The sequence below is a fragment of the Symphalangus syndactylus genome, chromosome 10 (assembly GCF_028878055.3).
Source record: "Symphalangus syndactylus isolate Jambi chromosome 10, NHGRI_mSymSyn1-v2.1_pri, whole genome shotgun sequence".
NCBI classification, from domain to species: domain Eukaryota; kingdom Metazoa; phylum Chordata; class Mammalia; order Primates; family Hylobatidae; genus Symphalangus; species Symphalangus syndactylus.
In genome coordinates this window covers 22,449,211-22,462,911 of record NC_072432.2, presented here as the reverse complement: position 1 = coordinate 22,462,911, position 13,701 = coordinate 22,449,211, and the positions used below count along the sequence as shown (strand labels likewise).

Here is a 13,701-nt window from a genome sequence, read left to right as displayed (position 1 = left end):
TTTCTCTCATGGCTTCAGATTTTTTCTTTATCTTCCCAATGCTCTATTATTAATACTGCAATACCCTTTGATCCCTAAATTATGGGATCCACATCATGATAAAGATGTATGAGGCACCCAAACTTAAATAATTCAGGGCACCAGGTCCCTCGTGGTGTTTGATGTTTAGTTGTGAGAGAGGTTTGTGCATGTGAGTGGTGCCGTCTCTCTGGATTTTATCCTCGGATCAAGTCCAGCTGCACAAGGGCTGGAGCTGGCTTCCAGCATCACTGTGTCCCAGACTCTAGAGCTTCACTTCCAGCCAAATACTATTAGCTGTTAGGACCTCACTTGCTTTGATACCTTAAAACAAACAAACAAACAACAAAACACAGGAAATACTCTATGATTTGGGTTTTTTTAGGGAAGTGGAGGATTTTGTTTATGACATCTATTATTGTGCCGTTAATAAGCGTTCCCAGAAAAAGTACCTTTTAAGTTTCAATATCAGGAAGAGTAACAATGAACATCTTTACTTGTCCCTTCTTCATTTCCTTTTCTTTCCACGGAATCTGGTGCCAACCTCCTGTTCCCCTTTCAATTGTTTTCTGTGCAAATCAACTCCCCCTGGCTACATCTTGCTATTCTGTATTCATTTTTTCTTTAATCTGCTTCATGTATACAGTTACGTAGTTTATTTTGTTACATGTTTTTAATAACCATCTCAAATCTTATTGGAATTAAACAGAGCATTAATGTATGTAAAAAGCAACTTATAGAAGAGAATGGTAGATTGGAAGCTAGATCACACATCTCTGCATCTATTTCTTTAAGCCACTACAGGGATGTCCCACAACACATCAAACTGAAAATCTTAAAATTAGAGGCACAAGCCTATAGAGGGTGAATAAAGTGGGTATGTGCTCGTCTGTGTGTCTGTGTGTAAATTTTTAGAAATTGGATCCAATGCCTGCAGGCCAGAGAAATGCCATTGCCGTAACCTGTTCATCTCTTCCCTGTTCTTAGCGGATCTGCGTTGTGGTGGGGACTACACGGAACCAGAGGGTGAACTCTTCCTGCCTGAATTGTCTGGGACTTTCACTCACACCAGGCAATGCGTCTATATGATAAAGCAGCCCCAGGGAGAACAAATACAAATCAACTTCACCCACGTGGAGCTGCAATGCCAGAGTGACAGTCCTCAGAATTACATTGAGGTAACTTTTACTACTCAATCTCCCTTAGATGACATTCATCAACATTTTTATATTCTGCAGAGTGGTGATCTTCAAAAGATTGTTGGGCCACCAGCAGCCAGAACACCTGAGAGCTTGTTAGAAATACAATAATAACTAAGCTCTAATGACTAAGGTGCAGGCAAATAAGGCTGATAGGATGTACTAATAAGATACAGATTTATTATCTAGAATAATTAATACAGGAAAGAAATCAACCCAGGAAAGTGAAGGGATTTGCCCGGATGACCCAGCTAGTCAGTGTTGAATGACCCTTGTTTTGGAGGTTAGGGTTTTTCCTTCCTTTATTTTGCTTGCTGTCCTCCAGAAACCTTTAATTTTGATTTAAGTGTGGGTAATGATTGTAATACAGGGAATATTTGAAACAGAGACAGGCTGTTTTTGTTTGCTGGGCCTGGTATTTCTTATGCTAAATTATTGGTCAAGCCACAAATTAAAGTGTTGAGCAAGAAAAAACATTGTTTTTTGGGCATAATCATTTTACATAAACTAGAGAAGAATTTACAATTTTGTTTGTTTGTGCAAGTTAAATCCATTTATTCATCCAGGAAAAACCCATGTGACCTCCTGTCCTCTTCTACATTTAGACAGAGGAAACAGAACTTTAGCATAAGATCTAGCTAGACTTAGTTGAAGTGCATTGACCATAGCATTACAGCAGTATGTATGTATGTATGTATGTATGTATGTATGTATGTATTTTTTTTGAGACAGAGTTTCACTCTTGTTGCCCAGACTAGAGTACAATGGCGTGATCTTGGCTCACCGTAACCTCTGCCTCCTGAGTTCAAGCAATTCTCCTGCCTCAGCCTCCTGAGTAGCTGGGATTACAGGCATGTGCCACCACGCCCGGCTAATTTTGTATTTTTAGTAGAGATAAGGTTTCTCCATGTTGGGCAGGCTGGTCTCAAACTCCCAACCTCAGGTGATCCTCCCGCCTCAGCCTCCCAAAGTGCTGGGATTATAGGCATGAGCTACCACACCCAGCCTGCATTTTTTTAATCCAGGAATTTTTATTTCAGATCATTTCAGAATGGGTATATTTATTCAATTTAGGTTTTCCAAAGTCTCTTATAAAGTATATTAAAGTTTTACACTATGGAAGATTTTCAAATATTTTTATGTAAATCAAAATTAAATTATCAACTCCTTTTTTTTAACTTTTGAGAACAGCAAAAATAGCTTTCAATTAGCGAGTGCTTTCTATACTCCAGGCACTATTATAAGACTTTAAAATAGTATAACAAATTAAATAGATAATGATTATTGTCGGCTTACTGCCTGCCATGTGTGGTAAGTGCTTTTCGTGAGTTATTTCATTGAATCCTCTCAACAACCATTATTATTTCTGTTTTAATCTTAGGAAACTGTAGCCCAGATAAGTTACTTGTCCATAGTTACATGTCTAGCAAGTAATGGAGCTGGGATTCAAATTTAGGAGATCTAGTTATACTGATCTTCAGTAAGAACAGAAATGCAATTGTGTGGCTTTGACTACAAGAGGTGTCTCATCTTCCATAGGGAGGAAGGTCTTGTGAATTACCCAATTCCATACCTGGCTCTCTGATCACGAGACGAAAACATGAAGCCAAGCATCATGCTTTTCTCAGATACGCAAGAATGTAACTATAATTTTCAGGGAAATTTGGGGCCCTTTCTATTAAAGCCTTCATGGTGATTCTGTGGTTCTAAAGAACTATCCGTACCTCTGAATGGTTCATCCTCTCAGGCTTTGCAGAACACTAGAACTGAATTTCAGTGAGCGGTTCCATGAACTCCTCTGAATTGTTCTGAAAAGTTCGCACAAAAAATCATAAAACTGGCTTTGGAAGATTTAATTTCATAAACCAGAATGGTGGAATGTTTTGTAGCCAGAAGGGGATTAAAGTTAGTTCACCTAACTTCTTATTTTAGTTCATTTGTCAGATGACCGTATAACCTTGGACAATTCTTTATCTGGATCTTTCAGTTCCTACTTCACTAAGATGTCCTATCTATTTCTCTAAACTTTGGGGGTAAAATCAAGGAAATAAATGATAAAAGAAGCTTGAAGTGTTAAAAAGATAATGCAACTGCAAGGTTTTTCTGGAACAAAGTTTTAACTCTAGCTTTGAATTTATCAGTCCAGAGACAGCCGATGTGGCTATCACAGTTGGCCAGCGAGGTATCTACATTCTGATGTAACCACATATCCTCAAAGTCTTGACCAAATTTCCCTCAAGGATAGTTGATGGAAAAAAAAAAAAAAAAAACTGTATTATTCAGAAGGACAGGTCATGTTTGGTGATTTAAATATTAATAGTTAGATAGATTTTTCTATTATATCTTTGACCAACCAACCTAAAGGAATACAGCCAGTCAACGTGTAGAATTTTGGCATCAGCAAGGACCTTAATTTTACAAATGAGAAAATTGAGGCTCACAAAGGTCAAACTCTAGTTATTGTCAAAGTAGAACTTAGATGTACCTCTATGAGATTCTAGATAGACATACATTGACTTTGGTTAAAGCTCTTGTCTTTAAATCATCTCTATCCATTGGGAAAATTTGTGAACTGAACCCATTTTCTAAAAAGTATGTTCACTTCTCTTGTTGTTCTTCAGATAGTGGTCATAGAAGAAAGTGATACAGGAACCAAATTCTAATGACATTATTATGACTCAATATATTGTTCCCTAAAATGATGTCTTCATTTTTTAAAGCTATCTCTAAAAAATGAAATATTTATGAAAAAGAATTAAAAAAAGAATGTTGGTATTTCGAATACTCTGATGGTTTAGAGGGGGCATGACTTCGTCCTTTACTGACTCCGTTGATGAGTAAAAGCAGTCCACCCAAAATTTTAGAAAGAGTGGAGAACAGAAAAGAAATTCTACAGAGATGTGGGAGAATGATCCTAAGGACATTTACTTTGAGTGTGAATAGGTGTACTTTTAAGAATCCTAGATCTTCTCTTTGTGTGGTTTTAGGTGCCTTGGTTGCCAGGCAAACATATCCTTCAAATGAAGATTAAGGTACCATTGTTGAGTGTGTATCTTTCACAGATACTGTGGTTTTGAAAGACTTACTTTTGCTCAGTAAGAGAGTTCCATAAGCATTCATTAAAGAATAGATTTTAACTGCAAAAGATAAGAATGATATTGATCCAGTGTAGTATATCTTTCTTTTTTTTTAACACAAGAAACAGACATTAACATATTAATTCTTAGATTTATATGTCTCTCTTAAGTGAAGTTTCTATGTTTAAAGATATACATTACCCATGGAAGATGTGACATGGCTACAAATGAATGAATACAAGAACAGATCAATTGTTAGTTCATCTGTTTTTGTCGAAGAGAGCTTTTAAATGTATAGAATAGTTCAATGAAGGTGATGGAAGCATCTTTCCAGAATAAAAAGCAGCACCTCTCATTAATATTTCATAAGTGATTTAAGCCATCAGAAGTCTGAGTGAAGGATACATAGGTAGTAATGAAAGTTTAATTTTAAATCCCAGAGAAGGGAAGTTGTAGGCTGAATAATAAATTCAGAAGGCTATAGGATGTTAAGGTGAAGGCTTGAGGTAGGATACGAAGGGAAATGAGTAGAATTGTTCACCCATCAAATCTCCTTGACCAATCCCAAAGTATCTGCCTCCTCTCTCTGAAGACACTGAGGAACCGGAAAGGGAGCTCTACAAGGGAGGCAGGGAGAGCGATGTGCCTTCTGGAGAAAGAGAAGGGCTTTTGAGATGTTGTTCTTTCTTAGATGTGGAAAGCAAACACAAACAGAGAAGTTGAAAAATATAATCAATAAGACAGGAAGGAGTAATTTACATTGAATTTTATTTCTGAAATCTAGGGAATATACCTGTTCTACAAGTGGCATTGAACCCCAAATTCATCATATTTTAGACCTCTATGACAATCGCAGTAAATTAACAAGCGGAAATTGTACATCTCTTCACAATATAACATAACCCAAAATTATTTATAAACATTTTAAAATGCCCAAGTGTGTGGAAGTGTGTGAACTCTCTCCAAAATAATCATTGGATTGAGAAAGAAATAAAAAATGAGACTATATAGAAAATGACAAACAGGAAATGCTATGTATCAAAACCTGTGAGATGTGATGAAACTCCACTCCCTGGTAAAATCTTTAAGATTTAAAAGAAGAGAACCAAAATGATTGGGAAAGTGGGAGAGCAGAAGCTGAGGCAGGAAGGTCTGTCCTCCGTCTGAACCTTTTCTTTCACCACCTTCCCCTCCATCCTTCCCTCTACCTCTCCCTCCCTGCTACACTCCTGCTTCGGCCTAAGCAGCACTCCCGCATCTCCTGCATGTCTTTAGATGAATGCAAATTCACAAAGGACCTCCTTTTGTGACTTCTTAGGCATAGAGGTGTCCGCTATGAGCTTGGGATTGGGTGAGGGAGAGCCAGGACTTGTGGAATGCATGAGGCACTTGCTTCCCTCAAGTGGACCTGCTGCTCAGAGTCTCATGGCTGCAATTCACAGAATGCACAGCTAAATGACAGAAAAAGATTAAGTCCTTGGAGCAAGCAAACACACCACATAGGCTGAATAGTATTGTGTTTTTCAGTTAAGTACATATTGAAATTAATTGTAGGTCAGAAAAATATCTTTCTAGAGAGCGTAGGGTAAAGGGCAAAGGGGGAGATCCTCAAGAGTTTGCATTCTTGGCCGGGCACGGTGGCTCATGCCTGTGACCCCAGCACTTTGGGAGGCTGAGGCGGGTGGATCACCTGAGGTCAGGAGTTTGAGACCAGCCTGGCCAACATGGTGTGAAACCCCATCTCTACTAAAAATACAAAAAAGTAGCCGGGTGTGATGGTGCGCACCTGTAATCCCAGCTAATTGGGAGGCTGAGGCAGGAGAATCACTTGAATCCAAGAGGTGGAGGTTGCAGTGAGCCGAGATCACGCCACTGTACTCCAGCGTACTCCAGCTTGGGTGACAGAGTGAGACTCCATCTAAAAAAAAAAAAAAAAGTTTGCATTCTTGAGCATATTGGATTTAGGGTTTTGACAGAGACTAGGAACATTTGGTTAGACTCTGAGCTCTGTTGTTGTCAGCACAGTTTTCCCACAACTGCTAGACCATCCTGATGCTTTTTAGTGAAGGAAGAAGATAGGCCATTCCTCTAGTGAAATAATTCTGTAGGTTGGAGTAGTGGGAGGCAGGAAACAGACTGAGAGATGATAGAACACCTAATTTGGAGTTGTGAGAGCTTGTAGAGAGTACATTTTTGCTGTGTTTGAAGGAGTTGCATGCTCATGTAGAAGTTGCAAACCCATTGAACATGCATGATGTAGAGCAGTAAGCAGGAATAAGAGGATATGGATGGACCATTATCAAGAACATTACAAATTCCTAGGTCAAATAGGGGGTATGGCTGGCACTTTTCTGATATAAAATGGAAACATGATAAAACCCTTCAGCTCTCTGTGTTACTAAAGGCAAGATACCTGTAAGCCACAGCTTCCTCATGTGTAATAGGAATAGTAATAGTACTTTCCCAAAAGGGACTAAAAGAGACCATTCATTGGTTTATCTATTCATTCTCTAAATATTTATCAAACCAGTTAGGTTTCAGTCACCATGCTAGGGAATGGGTATGTAATATAGATATTAAGTAAGTAAGCACACACTACATAATTTCAAGAGGGGATAAGTATGGGCAGGAAAGAAACAGTACTGCAAGAGAAAAGAACAGGGCTACTGACTTCAGTGGAGCAGTCCGAGTTTGCTTCTCAAGGGTCTTTGTATGGCTAACTCATTCTCATCTGTAGACCCTGTATGCAGAATCTGCAGATGAGGAGTGAGCAATGCAAAGAACTGGGAGAAGGAGGACTCCAGGTAGTGGTGCTAACCCAGCCCTAGAGACTGAAGTCAGAAAAAATAAACTAAAATAATTGGAAATAGACCAGGGTGGCTGGAATCACACAGGGATGGAAGAGAGAAATATGAGTTAGGCAGGAGCTAGACCCTGAAGGGTCTTGTAGGCTGAGATAAAGAGCCTGGGTTATATTCTATATGCAAGGACAAACCATTAGAATGTTCTTTGTACAGTGCCTGTCACACAATGAATGCTCGCTAAAGTTAACATCAGGATGATAATGACGATGATGATGATGATGATGGGGAGGAGAAGAGAGGGCAGGAGAAGGTGACCTACTGAAGTTTGCAATCATGAAGGAAGGCACTTCTAGGTAAAACTTATTCATGTGTTCTTGATTTTAGAATATCAGATCTTAAAAGATCAGATAAAGGATATATTTATTAATAGAGATGTTAGAAGGGACACCGTTTCACAAGGCATGAAAAGGTTTAAAATATCAACTCTAAAAACCATGAAACATACTAATAAAGAACAAAGGATAATAACCAAAGTAAATGATTTTGAGATCCTAAATGGCTTCTCTCATCTCTTATCCTCCTCACCCCTTCTTCTCTCACTAGGGGCAGGGCATCATTCCTCTCCTGCTCACCCAGATTAGCCCAAGCCTCCTCTCTAAGATCCAGTCTTTACTTAGCTAAGATGTATGTCAGCCTGAAGCTCACTTCACAGAAAGCCACATGTTAAACACTACCATACGGTGTGGTTCTGTTTTCAGCTCTCAGATGGACTAAGCGTAAGTGCCAGCATATTTGATTGGCTTTGAATTAAAATTTAATGCTTCTTATTTTAGAAATTATAGTATAAAACCAAATCTGGATTCAAAGCAGGGGAAGACAAATGAGCGTGCGTGTTAAGACATGGCTTTGGGACTTGACTCATTCCAGATGTTAAAGCTCACGACTCACTGGGCTCAAGAGCCCACATTTAAAATTTCATGTAAATGGTGTTTCTCAGCCCAGTAAATTTTAGTTCTCTCTATAGAAAATCATTCCTTTACAAAAACTCATTTTTTCTATGAGTAGTTTCTCGTCAGGAACTAGTTTAATCTGATGAATGTAAAAATTGGAAGCCATTTGGAATACACCATATGCTGAACATCCTGGGACCTGAGACCTTCAGTGTTTCCTGGACAAATAAGGCAATCCACAAGAAATCTGAACCTGGTCCATGAAACCCTAGAATTTTGAATTGGTCTTTGTTGTTTCCTTGCAAATGCGATTCACTAGTAAGAATGAATTCACTGTGACTCCTCTGCAAGTGATCACGGCATGGCTTCACCTGACTTAGAAAAATTCAGTTTTCTGAACAAACCAGGCTCAGATATTGGTCATCTTTCTCTAGATTATGCTGCAATAACAAACAATTAGTAACAACAACCAGAAAAATCGAAAACAATAACAAACCAAAAGCATCTGTGGCTTTCAACAACATATGTTTATTCTTTGCTCACATTAGCATGTTAGTTTTGGATCCATCGCAGTTCTGTTTCCTATGTCAGTTTCCTGTGTCTTCACCATCCTGAGACCCAGGCTCTAGAGCTTGCTAGGGGAAAAGTAAAAGATGGTTGAATTATGCAGTGACTTCCAAAGCTTCTGCTTGGAAATTGGTGTATCACTTTTGCTCACACGCTGTTGGGCAAAGCAAGTCCTATGGCTAAGCCCATAGTCAACGGGAAGAATATGTATTAATTCTCCCTATGGCGGTGTTGCAAGTCACATGGCAAAAAGCACAGACAGTCAATCCTTTTACAGGAAGGGAAGTGAATAACTATGTAAAATAATGCCATCCATCCCAGTTCATGAGCATAAAAGAAAGATTTTTTTTTTTTGGTGGGGTTGCAAATTTATCAAGTCCCAGATTATTGAATGCAATACATGCTGCAGAGGTAGTTAGGGTCACTTTAGAACATTTGCTGAATTTTATTCTAGTGTCTCTTTCAAAGGAGTCGTAGTTAAAGTATTGCCATGTCTAGGATCCAGGGAGAATACAGGCTTTCAGAATTAATAAGGTTTCATTTCCACAGAGAGAGAGAGAAACAGAGCCAAAATCAATTGCACCTTCTAGGTTCAGGGCCCTTGAGCCCTGTAAGTTCCTCTTAAAACATGTGGACTACAGCTGCCTTTCTCCTTGCTAAAATCCTTGAATTTCATTAGTTGGGGCCCAGGGGAATGGCCCACTTTAGCTTGCAGCGATGATATTTGGCTGTTTTTTTTTTTTTCCTTCTTGTCATCTTCTAATGGGCAAAATAGAAAAGAGAGATTACAATCTTCGAAGAAGCAAATAGAACCCTGGAGGATTAGGGAGCAGGAAGATAACTTACTCTGTGTTTCATGCTTTCTAGTTTTCAAGAACTGCAGTATGTCTGTATCTCTAACAAAAACCGAACCACCATACTGTACCTTAAAATTAATGAATCAACAAGAATTTGTCAAATACCTATTTGCAAAGCTTTTTTTATTAGATGCTGAAGGGCAAACAGAAATTTTCCCTTCCCTCAGAGACTTACTGTTTGGTTAGAGATAAATTTAGCATAACTTTACTACAATATGTGAAATTTATGTTACAGATGTTGTAAGAGCTCAGAGAAAGGAACTAGTATGAGCCTGAGTCAGTGGAGAGGCATGTGATTTTTCGTGTCTGTGTCAGGCTCTATCATATGGCTGAATCATAATTTGTTTAATCACCTCACTATTATTAGGCCTTTAGAATGGTTTCAATTATTGTTATTATAGAGCAGACTTGGATGTGGATCTGTATGTGTCTTTTCTTGCATCTTGAATATCCTTGAGATACAGTGTTAGAAGTGAAATACCCTTAATACATATTGTCAGTTTATTTTCCAGAACGTTATACTTCCACCAGTTGTGGATGAGAGTAACTGTGTTGCCACATCCCTACCAACTTTGAATATCATCCTTTTAAAATCTTTCCTTTACTGGCTAGGCACAGTGGTTCACATCTGTAATCCCAGCACTTTAGGAGGCCAAGGCAGGCAGATCACCTGAGGTCACGAGTTCAAGACCAGCCTGGCCAACATAGCGAAACCCCATCTCTACTAAAAATACAAAAATTAGCTGGGCGTGGTGGCATACCCTTGCAGTCTCAGCTACTTGGGAGGCTGAGGCAGGAGAATTGCTTGAATCTGGGAGGCAGAGGTTGCAGTGATCTGAGATCGCGCCACTGCACTCCAGCCTAGGTGACAGAGTGAGACTTCATCTCAAAAAAAAGACAAAAAAAAAAGAAAAATCTTCTTTTTACTACCTGTTTGCCTTGGCCTAGATAACTCCTACTCAACTTTCAAGTCTCTGCTTAAATGTTATTTACACTGAGTTTTCCATAATCCCCTGGGTGAGTTCAGAGTCTTTGGTTAACCCAGTGGTTCTCTACATTTTAAGACTTTTTAATATCACTCCTTGGTTATTCAGAAATGAAATTCACTGATATAACCCCACTAGACACATTATATTTAAAAATATGTAAAGTTGTAGGAATAACATTAAGAAAAAATAAAGTAACAGAATAAAATCACATTTATTTCAGTATCTGAAAACCTAGGCAAGCTGTACTTGAAGACAAAATGAAGTAGTTGACCCCAAATTGCTATGAATATGACAGTACAAATGCAGGCTGACACAGTTATGTGGGTTGGTGACTAATTTTTCAGAAATAGTGACCAACTCTTGACAGATTTCCAGGAGAAAGAATCTTCAATTTACACTCTACTTGTAATCCTGGAAAATTCAGTATGCATTAAAATTGCACAAAACCACTTTGCGCTTAATATGTAAAACAGAGCGAGATTTTACACCCAGTAACAGAACTTTAATTTATGTGAATGTCACACAGGTTCAGGAGAATTCTTGATGTGTGTGACTCTCACATTTCAGGCTGCCTTGTGTCTTTGGTCCCTTGCTACTTACTAAATGCCAGTAATGCCCCACGATTGCTGTGATAATAATTAACACAAAACCAAAAAGATACTGTTACACATTTCCCAAATGCTAAATTGTGGTCCCTGCTGAGAACCATTGGTTAGGTAACAATGAAGCATCCTGCGCTTGCCCAAAAACCACAGTCATATGCTTTTCAAAGATGTTCCTGCCTATTGTAAGTTCCTTGTGAGCAGTGACTGTTTCATGGCTGTCACCTGCACAGTTCCTGGCATTTATTCATGCCTTGATAATGTTAATGAAGTGAATGAATTAATATTTGGATGGCTATATCCTTCAGAATAATTGTACTGAGCGGCGGGGGTAAATATATCTATTGAATAATTCCTGCTCATAGTAGCAAGCCTCCAGTGTTTCACGTCTAAAAATGTCCGGAATAACAACAGCTATCCTTAGTCAACATTTTCTATTACCAAACATTTGGCTAAGGAATTCACACTAATGTTTCATCTGTTTGCTTCAACAACCCCATGAGCTTAGATAATTTGCTCAAGGCTATTAAGTGAGGTGGTTTGTAAGTGACAGAGGTAGGTTTTGAACCCAAGTCCATAGACTGCGTTCATGGCCACGATACTATTAAGAGCTGGCTATTGGGCTGGGCGCCGTGGCTCACGCCTGTAATCCCAGCACTTTGGGAGTCCGAGGCAGGTGGATCACCTGAGACTGGGAGCTTGAGACCAGCCTGACCAACATAAAGAAACCCCATCTCTACTAAAAATACAAAATTAGCTGGGCGTGGTGGCACATGCCTGTAATTCCAGCTGCTTGGGAGGCTGAGGCAGGAGAATCACTTGAACCCAGGAGGCGGCGGTTGCGGTGAACTGAGATCACGCCATTGCACTCCAGCCTGGGCGACAAGAGCGAAACTCCATCTCAAAAAAAAAAAAAAAAAAAAAAGAGCTGGTTATTGATTTAAAATCAGTAGTCTATTATATGAAGGAAATTTCTTTTTTCTTCTAATAAAACAGGAATGCTAACAATGTTTTTTGAATTTATGGAGTTATCATATGGCTTATCTTATCTGATCTACTGAGGAAGTTAATTTATAGTTTATAATTTCTAACCTTTCTTGCACTATTATTATTCCCATATTTGATCTGGTATATAAGCTGGCAATGGACTGTGAATTTATTTTTCTGGAACTGTGTTTAGGATTTGTGTATCTATATTAATAGGTGACATCAGTCTATAGTTTTTATTTCTATAATCTATGTTGGGATTTGGTAACAGCATTCTGACAAAAATTAGTTGGAAATTATTCTATCTTTGAGGATGGCTTAGAATAAATTATACATGGGAATTATCTCTTCCTTAAAAGTTTTAAAGAATGTACTAAGTAGAGCATCTTGTGGGAGATTTTTCTTTTTGGGGGTTGAGGGTGGGATGGGAATAATTATTTGATAATGTTTTCAATTGTATTTATGACTTATGTCTGTTCAAATCTTATTTTTCTTCTCCTTCAGATAATTTTAATGTTATACTTTTTCTGAAAATAACCCATTAAAAACATTCATAGAGTTGTACATAGATTTCATGTTTAAAAAAATCTTAGTATCTGTGTCTTTGTCATTTTTAATTTTGTATATTTGTGCTTATATATTTATTTTCTTATTAGACTTGCCAGAGATTTGTCTTTTATATCCCCACCCATAACCTTCCTCAGAAAAACAGTTCTTGAATATATTTATGAATACCACATTCTTTTGTATTTCATTTATTAAGTTTTGCTCTTCTTTTTACTGTATTCTTCCTCATTTTAAGGATTTTTTTCTAACTTAAAAAAATTGTACATAGAGCTGTGTCTAACTATGTTGCCCAGGCTGTCTCCAATTCCTCCCACCTTGGCCTCCCAAAGTGCTGAGAGAATAGGTGTGTGCCACCGTCCCTGGCCTTTTTTCTAAGTTTTTAAGTTGACTCCCTACATTCTTTTACTTTCTCTCTCTTTCATCAGCTTTTCTTTTTTTCCTTTTTTCTTTCAATGGCAAAAGTAGTTTAGTCCATAACTTTCTTTGATTGCAGATTTGGCTAACACGTGTGTTTTTTCATAGGTAATATTCTCATTTTTTATTGTTTTCCAAGTAGTCTAAATTGTGAATTTATTTTCTCTTTGACATTGTGAAAATTATTAGAAGAACATTGTTTAAATTCTTATGCTTTTGGAGTTTATTGGCTTAAGATTTTATCAGCATTTCATGTTATTGCATTGTGCTGAAAAATGTCCTACTACTTTCGAAAATAATAGAAATATGTAGCTCAAATTAGATTATCATTCATTTTGAATCTGCCATTTTTTCATCTCCAAGTAATGCCACCATTTCCGACGTAAGTTTCTTTATCAGAATTACATCTTTATTTTATTTTTCTCTTTAGGTTCGAGATGGTGAAACCTTACTTGGAAAAGTCTGTGGCAACGGAACCGTCTCTCACATTAAATCCATTACTAATAGTGTCTGGATCAGGTTTAAAATAGATGCTTCTGTTGAAAAAGCTAGTTTCAGAGCTGTTTATCAAGTTGGTAAGAAAACATATAATTTTTAAATGTCTAATTTGCCTGATTGTAATATTTTAGTTCTTCGAAATAATTTAGTCATTTTATGTCCTCTAGTGTTA

The 13,701-nt window shown here is 37.9% G+C and overlaps 1 protein-coding gene across 1 annotated transcript in view; it reads left to right on the top strand.

Annotated features, from left to right (window-relative positions):
• CUBN (cubilin) overlaps positions 1-13,701 on the top strand; it is a 305,495-nt gene that overhangs the window by 44,023 nt on the left and 247,771 nt on the right. The window contains exons 17-18 of the mRNA XM_055296673.2: positions 1,006-1,196; positions 13,462-13,606. Coding sequence (XP_055152648.2) covers positions 1,006-1,196; positions 13,462-13,606 — 336 coding nt within the window. The remainder of the gene's footprint in view (positions 1-1,005; positions 1,197-13,461; positions 13,607-13,701) is intronic.